Source organism: Octopus bimaculoides, chromosome 19 (assembly GCF_001194135.2).
Source record: "Octopus bimaculoides isolate UCB-OBI-ISO-001 chromosome 19, ASM119413v2, whole genome shotgun sequence".
Lineage (NCBI taxonomy): Eukaryota > Metazoa > Mollusca > Cephalopoda > Octopoda > Octopodidae > Octopus > Octopus bimaculoides.
The window spans coordinates 27,722,139-27,732,389 of NC_068999.1; the positions used below are offsets into that span (position 1 = coordinate 27,722,139).

The following is a 10,251-nucleotide window of genomic DNA, read 5'->3' on the forward strand; positions in this document are numbered from 1 at the left end:
GGTACTTGTGCCGGTGGCATGTGAAAAAACATTCGAGTGAGGTCGTTGCCAGTACCACTGGACTGGCTCCTGTGCAGATGGCATGTAAAAAACACCATTTGAACATGGCCATTGCCAGTACTACCTGACTGGCCCTCGTGCTGGTGGCACGTAAAAGCACCCACTACACTCTCGGAGTGGTTGGCATTAGGAAGGGCATCCGGCTGTAAAATCTCTGCCAAATCAGATTGGAGCCTGGTGTAGCCATCTGGTTCACCAGTCCTCAGTCAAATCATCCAACCCATGCTAGCATGGAAAGCGGACATTAAACGATGATGATGGTGATAGAAAATTCATTTGATATGTGGTACTCCCCTTTTATTGGACTAAAGAACAGAAAACATGTCTATTACTTTAATCATATAATACGAGGCAAGTCTTCTTCCCCTCCCAGAATTTTTTTGTTTTCCATTTCTCTTTTTTTTCACCATTAAGCTAACCAAGACTGTATAATTATCTCCAGCATTAAAAAGGTTATGTGCTTCCAGCCAGAATGTCTGAAGAGTCATCAGTATTGCCAAGTGCAATAGCAGATGCAAAACCAATGGTAATTCTCTGATCATTTATATGCCATAATCAAGAATATACTACTCAACAATATAAAAATATAACTGCTCAATTTCTCTTTTAGAATGTGTTTTTTCTGACTTATGGACAACACTTCTCTTGTTACAGAGTGTATCACATGGTTTGTACTTTATAGATGCCTCTCTGATTGTGCACCTATATATTGTCATGAAAGGACTTGTTTTATATGCTCTTTATGGATATGGAAATATATGATCTTGGTTATTCTACCAAAACCATACCTGTGTCATCAAACGAGCTGGACATAAGGATGTGCTGGGGGAAGTTCATTGACTTTATAAGTTGCATGAAATAGAAAGCCTACTTCTATGACCAAACAACATCACCCTCAGATTCCAATTTTTATAACATCAAATCTGGAAGGTTCCTTCCCAGAATCAAAGAACTGAAAGCCTTCAAAGCAGATCTACTGAGCATCATCTTCAAACTGAAATACCAGAAGTTCTCTAGCCTGCTTCAGTGCAAGCTTACTTCAAATATACATTTCCTTAAAGATTCAGACTGGGCTTTGCTTTTCTCAGATAAAACCAAAATCCTAAGTAAAAACCAGCACATATGATGAGGCTCTTTGGGGATAGCTTCACACAAAACTATAGATGATAGATTGCTAGCCACTAAACCTTTTCCTATTTTCTCTCCCTTTCTGTCAAAGAGCATAGGTTTGAAATGTAAAAGACTTTCTCACTTCCCAAGCATTAAACTAATACATCTGTTTGTTGTTTACACACCCGTCTTCGTCTTTTGTGAATTCTCACTATAGATGAGCTTCCCTCATATGATGGCATAAATAATGTACCAAAATATTTAGCTAATGTGTTAGATATAGCTGAGAGAGTAAAAGCCTTAGCTGAGAGGAATGCTTTTATTATCACCAAAGATCATAAGCCAAACTTCACCTCCAACCCCAAGTTCCACCTGATTAACCCATCTAAATCAGAATTGAGGAAGATAAGCAATGATATAAGGAAGATATCCTGTCTTATGACAATAACAATGAAGTAATTTAATGGTTTAAAGCAAGCCAAAGTAGAAATAGAGCAGGGTTCAATTCAATATAGTGGACATTTATTCATCTGCATCAAAGACATTATTTTCACTAATCAGTGTTAGCAATAGGGATATATAGGTAATAATTCATGCCAGAAAGACCCTGCTGTTCAACAAATGTTCAGCCTGCCTCAAACAAACTAACCCAGAAGATTCTTTCGATGTGGTGATGGAAGCATTATCTGTGCAGATATCTGTGACCTCATAAGATTATTTGTGACACCTTAAACAGGTTGTCCCGTCAACCAGCTTTGGTCTATATAGGGATGTTTAAGCCATCTCTAGAGGCAGAAATGGGCATACTTTGAATAAGCTTAGGAAAGACTTGATTCACAACCTTAACTCCATTGAACTTAAGGTTACTATTGAAACCAAAGTTACCTTAGATATAACATTCAATTTGAGCACTTGTTCATATAATCCATACTGCAAACCTAATGAAAGGTTGTCATATATCAACACAGCCTCCTGGCACTCACCTATATATAGTCTTTAAAAACCCCAAAATGTGTCATTAAGATTATTTCAAAATTATCCTTGAATAAAGATGTTTTTGATGTAATAGTCCCCTATAACAATGAGGCTCTTGTAACCAGTGGGTTTAAGAATTGAACTACTTATATGACTGGCCCTAATACCCACAAGAGAAAAGTGCCACTGTAAAGTTTTCTGGTTTGCCATGCCCGTCACACTCAACATAAGATCTATGTGTAAAGTGCCTTCCTTAGATTGTTAGATAAGCATTTCACATTGTCCCATAGGTATAGGAGATTATTCAGTAGACATAATTTAAGGGCTGCATTCAGATGTGCACCTAGTGTCAAAAAGATATTAGTGTACATTTCAAAGCACTGTACAGAGGCAGGATGCCCATGTAGGATTAGCAGTGAGTGTTCAGTGAAAGGTTGGTGTAACACCAAGGGTGTGGTCTATGAAGCAGAGGTAGTACGATCAAACAACAGCAGCAAAGGAGGAACACACACTCAGAAATATGTTGGGGCAATAGAGGCCCCCTTTAAAGCTAGGCTAAATAATCACAAACCCTCTTTTAGGATCCAAGAGAGGTGCAACATTACAATATTAACCGTTTATATATGGTGATTAAAAGAGGAAGGAACACCATACAAAATCAACAAGAAACTGCTGGAACAACCTGAGCTATACCTGAACAGAAGCAACTAAGCTTTACTTAGCTGAGAGAAGAATAATCTTAAAAAATTCACACAGTCCAGGTACCTTTTTGAACTCAAAAAGTGAAATTTGTAGCCATTGCCCTTATGATAGAAAATTTATTTTGAAAGCATGTCCTTCTCCTTTTTAAAACTGAAGAACCAAAAATATGTACACCAGCACAGCTGACCCCATTCAGCCATAGCTGGAATCATACAATAGGAAGTAATTATTCCCTTCCCAGATAGTTTTTTTTTTTTTTCATTTCACAAATGAGCTGACCAAGATTGTATATTTACAGTTAACATTAAAGAGACAATGTGTTCTTAGCCATTGGTATTGCTGAGTGCAGCAGTAGATGCAAAATAAATAGCAACTTTGTGACTGACCAGTTGTATGCCATAACCAAGACTATACAACTCTACAATGAAGGAGGACGAATCGCAAAGCCCTTCAGGTAGATGGCTCTGCTTGATCTGTAGAAAAGGTGTAGGTAGAAACTCATAAGATGTACCCTGTATAAGCTGTGGACACATAAGAGGTGCAGCAATATCAACGGAAGGTTAACTGGGAAGATAGTTTTTGTGTGTGGGCGATGTACAGGGGCAATAAACACCGAAAATGTACAGAAAACAGATTCCATCACATACCAGGGGGAAAAACTAGAAGTAATTGATAGCTCATGTTACCTAGGTGACCAAGTCAGTAGTGGAGGTGGATGCTCTGAGAGCATAGCTGCTAGAATAAGAATAGGCATGGATAAAGTTCAGAGAGATCCTACCTCTACTGGTTACAAAGGACCTCTCACTGAAAGTGAAAGGTAGACTGTATGATGTCTGTGTGTGAACAACCATGCTACACGGCAGTTAAACATGGGCTGTAACTGCTGAGGATATGCAGAGACTTGAATGAAATGAAGCTAGTATACTCCGCTGGATGTGTAATGTCAGTGTGCATGCACAACAGAGTGTAAGCATCTTGAGAGAAAAGTTGGACATGAGAAGCATCAGATGTGGTGTGCAAGAGAGACGACTGCGCTGGTAAGTCATGTAACGCATATGAATGAGGACAGCTGTGTGAAGAAGTGTCACACCCTAAAGGTGGAGGGAACTTGTGGAAGAGGTAGACCCAAGAAGACATAGGATGAGGTGGTGAAGCACAACCTTCGAACGTTGAGTCTCACAGAGCCAAAAACAAACAATTGAGACCTTTGGATATATGCCATGTTTGAGAAGACCCGGCAAGCCAAGTGAGATCGTAGTCATGACTGATGCCAGTGTCGCATAACTGGCCCATTTAAAAGCACCTTCCAATCATCAGGCGATATGCTGTGTTTGTGAAGACCTGTTGAATCAAGTGAAATCGGTGCCGTGGCTGATGCCAGTGCCGCCTGACTAGCACCCATGCTTGTGACATATAAAAATCACCATTCAAGCATAGCCAATGTCAGTGCCGCCTGACTGGCACCTACGCTGGTGGCATTTAAGAAGCACCATTCGAGCATGGCAAATGCCAGTGCCACCTGATTATCATCCGTGCTGGTGGTACGTAAAAAGTACCATTTGAACATGGCTGGTATCAGTGCCACCTGACTGGCACCTTTGCTGGTGGCACGTAAAAAGCACCCACCATACTCACAGAGTGCTTGGTATTTGGAAGGGCTTTCAGCTGTAGAAACCTTGCCAAATCAGACTGGTGCAGTTTACCAGTTCTCAGTCAAACCATCCAACTCATGCCAGCATGAAAAGCGGATGTTAAACAACAATGATGATGATGATGATAACATACACACGCAAAATTAAGGTTGTTCACAAGAGAGTCATACCCAACAACTGGTGTAGCTGTAGTCAACTGTTACAAAGGTAAAGGTGATGCCTTTGACAGAAATAATTACAGAGGTATCAAATTGCTAGACCAAGTCATGAAAGTTACAGAGAGTTACATAGCTCAATAAATCAGGAAGAGAGTTAGCCTAGATGAGATGCAGTTCAGTTTCATGCCTAGGAGAAGCACTACTGACACTTTGTTCCTGGCAAGGCAACTGCAAGAGAAGCATTTAGTACTTGGCTTTTTTTTTTAAATGGAGAAAGCCTTTAACAGAGATCCCCACTCCCTCATCTGAAGGTCAATGCAGAAGCTAGGGATAGATGAGTGGTTGGTGTCAACTGTACAAGCCACGTACATAGAAGATGTCAGTAAGATAAAGGTTAGAAATGAATTTAGTGTACAAAGAGTCACTACCTGAACTAGAGAAGAAATTTCAGGTGTGGAAGCAAGGTCTGGAGCCAAAGGCCTTAGAATTAATTTAGCAAAGACCAAAGTCCTAGTAAGTAGGGAAACAGATAAATCACTAATCTTTCCAGAGAGATGGCCCTACACAATATCTACAAAAAGGTGTTGGTATAAACTCCATATGGTGTACCCAGTGCAAGCTATGGACATATTAGAGGTGCAGCAATGTCACAAGATGGTTAACAGAGAAAATAGTCTTTGTGTGTGTGGCAGATGTGCAGGTACAATAAGCACTAAGAGTTTATAGAGAACAGACTTCAACAAATTTCCAAGGGGCTCCTTTGATGTAGTAGATAGCTTCTTTTACCTAAGCATCCAAGTTAGCAGTGGAGGAGGAAGTTCTGAAAGTGTAATTGCTAGAATAATAATGGACTAGGCAAAGTTCAGAGAGCTATTACCTTTGTTAGCAACAAAGGACTTCTCCCTCAGAGTAAAAGATTGTATGATGTCTGTGTCTGTGTACGTACAGCTATGCTGCATGACAGTGAAACATAGGCTACGACTACAGAGGACATGTGAAGGCTTGAAAGGAATGAAGCCAGCATGCTCCACCAGATAGGTAATGATAGTGTGCATGTAAGACAGCAAATGATTTAAGAGAAAAATTGAATATATATATATATATGTGTGTGTCTTTGTGTCTGTGTTTGTCCCCTACCACTGTTTGACAACTGGTGTTGGTGTGTTAACATCCCCATAACTTAGTGGTTTGGCAAAGTACCAGGCTTAAAAGAAAAAAGTACTGGGATCAATTCATTTAACTGAAATTCTTCAAGGCAGTGCTCTAGCATGGCTGTATATACATATATATGATCACACATGAATTAGCATCTATTAGTGTTGAGGATATATAACTGATAAGGGCACAATAATGCCATTAATAAAAAGGACAACATGCTGTAGTGATAAATGCATAGGTATTGATGATGCATGCAGGATAATTAACGTTATTAGCTAGTACTGAGGTTATAGTTAGTAACCTCAGAAAACTTGTGAGGGATGAAATGCATGAAGTTATGTTGTGTTTTAGACCCTTGTTACTCATACCAATATAGGAAAATCTATATTAAAGAGGACGATGGTCAGAACTGTTCAGAGCTATTTATATCATTCTGTTCATTCTATCATAAGTAGACATATATTAAATGTAATAGACTTCAATTTATTTTATAAAAATACACTATATTAAAGAAACTCTTAAAATCAATTGTACACTAATTTTTAGAGGGTGGGAATGTATGAAATAGTTCAATTTTTTGTGAAGAGAAAGTATTATGTTGATTCTTATTATAGCCATCTAGCCTCTCATATTCTGGAGGTGAGAAATAGTTGACAGATTTATTGTATTAGACCAAGAAGTATAAAAAACACATATGATCTCAGCATAAAGGAATATATGTAAAAACTGTAAGATATTTTGTCTAATGGTCCATCAATTCTGCCATTAACTACTTTTGAATACTTAGAATTTTGATATATTTAGCTAATTATTTCTGCAATAAATTCACCATTTTCCATTTCTCTTTGTATAGCTTATAATACAGCCCAGAGGACATGCTATTCTCAAAGATCTTATCTCAGTCTAATCCGCAGAATTAAAGGTAAGCTTTTATTAATCCAAAAAATATTTTTTATATTATTTCATATTTCATTTAACACTGAAGTTTTGCTTTTATTATACTGCTAAATATCAACAATCATGCCTATCATTTCCACTGCTTTTACAGATAAAATTCAATACAAAGAAAATAACTTGTTAATTGATACTCACTGAACCTCTCCTGTTTTTTTTTTAACAACTTGTTTTGGATTTCTTTTTCAAATAGAAAAATGCATGTCTTCCTTAATTGTTATTTGTATTATTTGTATTTAATGAAGATAAAGCAAGAATGGAGCCAAATAGTATTTGGTTAAGTTTGTATATGAAAACACTATGTATATATTTTTGTTAGATTAGAATATATATATATGTGTGGATCAAAACTGGTTGATTCAAATTCGTTGGTACTCCGAGTGTTCTAAGTGTGATGATAATTTTCAGCCATTTTGAATTTGAATGAAAGAAGTTGATTGTTATTACCATAAGGTGGACTGCAATTGGTTAAGGAAGGTCACATGGTGTCGTGGTTTTGATGTTGGTGAACAGGAAATCGGTCAGGTTGTTGGAGGGGAGGTAGGAAGGGGCAGTATGCGCAAGTATATAGTTGTATATGTGGGTGTGTAGATGTACTCATATGGTTTTGCATGCATGTCTGCATTGATGCAAGTGTGCACAGCTGTACATGGGTGCATATTCTCACACACACACACATATATATGTACATGAACAGACGTGCACACATGCATATTAGTGAGCGCATAACAAGCATTGGGGGTTGGTAAGCATTGGGGATTGATAAGCATTGAGGATTGGTAATTGGCGGTCCTGTTCATGGGGTTGGTTGGTGATGGTGACCTTGGTGCAGAGTAGCAGCTGGTACTAAGGTGGTATATCCAGGTTGTCAGCAGTCAGAGGCTTGAAATTTGCCAGAAGGGCATACCGCTGGTTACAGCAATAAGATAAATCATATTTCTTATTGATGGATACTGCAGGTTGTTGGAGGACATGCAGTTTTACGTGGAGGCAGAGTTGGCAGTTGGGGGCACTGAGAGAATATGGTGGCGCTCTGTCAACAATAGTTCGCTTGATGCTGGGTGTTTCATCTCAGAGGTCACAGAGTCTCCAGAGAACATGAGACAGGGAAGTAGAGTTCTCTCTGTCCTGTACAGGAAGCCTAATGAGGAAACACTATACATCCACAAGCTCAATTAAAAACCTGGTTCCAGGCATTAGAAACGACTATCTAATCTCTCAGCCAATAGAGATATCTTTAACAAGGCTGACCCCCACTACAACAATGTTTTGGCTAGGAGTGGGATTACTGAGAAGCTCACTTATGTGGACAACCCCCAAACACCCTCTCCTCACCCCAAAAAGATTAGGAAAAGGAAAATGATATGGTATAACATCTCTTTCAACCCAAATATTTCCACCAATGTAGCTTCCTGTCATTAATTAAGAAACACTTCCCCAGAGGCCACTAGTATTACAAACTCTTCAACTCCCATAATATCAAGGTGAGCTACTCCTGCTTAGACAACATTGTATCCAACATCGCATGCATCAACAGACGTAAAAATACACTCGCACCACCCCAACCCCAACCTGCCGAAACCCCACCATGTGCCCTCTAGAAGGATCCTGCCTCTCAGGGGCTGTGATATACAGAGCCACCCTTACACCATCCGATGGCATTACAAGGCACTATACAGGTATGACAGCCAATGACTTCAAAGGAAGATAGTCCAGCATATGCACTCATTCAGATCCAGGGATAGAGAGAACTCTACCACTCTGTCTCATTTTCTCTGGAGACACTGTGACCTCCGAGATGTAACACCCAGCATCAAGGGTATTAGTTGAACAAATCAACCCCCAGGACTTTTTTTTAAGCCGTGTACTTATTCTATCACACTCTTTTGCCGAACTGCTAAGTTATGGGGACATAAACACATCAGTACTAGTTGTCAAGTAGTGATGGGGGACAAACATAGACACAAGACACACACATAGATATACACACACACATTCATATATATATATTGTTCAAAACAGTTTAATTCTGATTCCTTACTACTTAAAGATTCAAAGCCCCTAAGGCGGGGGGGGGGGGGGGGGGGGGGGCTTTCCTCAGGCAAGTGGAAATCAGAATAAATGGGGAGGGGCAGGAAGTCCAAGATGGCTGCTGGCAGATGGGCTGCAATTGGTCAAGAAAGGTCACATGATGTCACAGTATTAGTAAGCAAGCGACAACAGATACTTGAGAAAAATGGGAGTTTGGCCATGGTAGGACAGGAAATTAGTGGCATCTGGGTGTAGGGTCAAAGGGGCATGTGGGCATATGTGCAAATAGAAGGGGTGTGGATTTGTGTGTGGCCTGGCATGGTTGATGTGGTGCTTGTGCATTCTGTGTGAATGCAAACATATATATATATATATATATATATATACATGCACATTCACATTCATACACATGCATGCACCCACACACATGAATACAGAGACATATGTACTCGCATACATACATATATATAAAAATGTGTGTGTGGCCATGTAAGGGGGTGGGCATGCACATGGATGCTTCTGTGTCCATATGTGGTTACTATTGCATGTGTGCCCCATATATAGGGGCTGCACATGCAACAGCAAGCACATGAACACACACACAAGCGTCCATGTGCACACACACCACCCCTACATACGCTTGCATACACACATGTGTACATATATATATGTGCATGCACATACATACAAATGCACAAACATATACTTTTGTGTACACATACACAGTATGCATAAACACCCTGTCAACCATGCCAGCCCACCCACAAATCTACACCCCTTGTATATGCACATACACGAGTATACATGTATACACACATGTGCACGCACATACACAAGTATACATATACTTGCACATCCGTACAACCACATATTTACATCCACAGACATACACATGCATACACAGATGCACATACGTGCACACAACCTCTCACATATTGCTTACCAATACTGTGTCATCACGTGACCTTCCTTGACCAATCACAGCCCATCTACCAGCAGCCATCTTAGACTTCTTATACCTCCCTATTTATTCAGATTTCCACCAGCATAAGGTCCTGATTAGAGACTTTGAAACTTTAAATAGCATGGAATTGGAATCAAATTGTTTTGTACAATACATGTAGCTCCCAATAAATGTGTTGAGTGCCCTTTCTTTATCCACTTACATGTATATATATATATATATGTAGTGAAACTACCTATCGTCACTAGATACAAAACTGCTATCTCCATTCTTCTCATTTAAATATAAACAAACGCGAACGTAGGGGAAAACACCAGCCTTGTCATCACGTGACTGATTATTATTTGAAGCGGAAAATTCTTCGAACCTTTCCCGCCAGAACGCAAACTGACCAATCACAGCCCTTAATAAGGTCACGTGATAGTGTTTTTGTGCTACCGTCTGGGAACCCCCTTAACGCTATAAATAGATCAACTCATACCCACCA

General features: G+C 39.5%; 1 protein-coding gene across 1 annotated transcript in view; it reads left to right on the forward strand.

The window, feature by feature from the left end:
• Positions 1–10,251, forward strand: part of LOC106878819 (uncharacterized) — a 33,667-nt gene that overhangs the window by 18,210 nt on the left and 5,206 nt on the right. Inside the window, exon 4 of the mRNA XM_014928160.2 lies at positions 6,669–6,737. Coding sequence (XP_014783646.1) covers positions 6,669–6,737 — 69 coding nt within the window. The remainder of the gene's footprint in view (positions 1–6,668; positions 6,738–10,251) is intronic.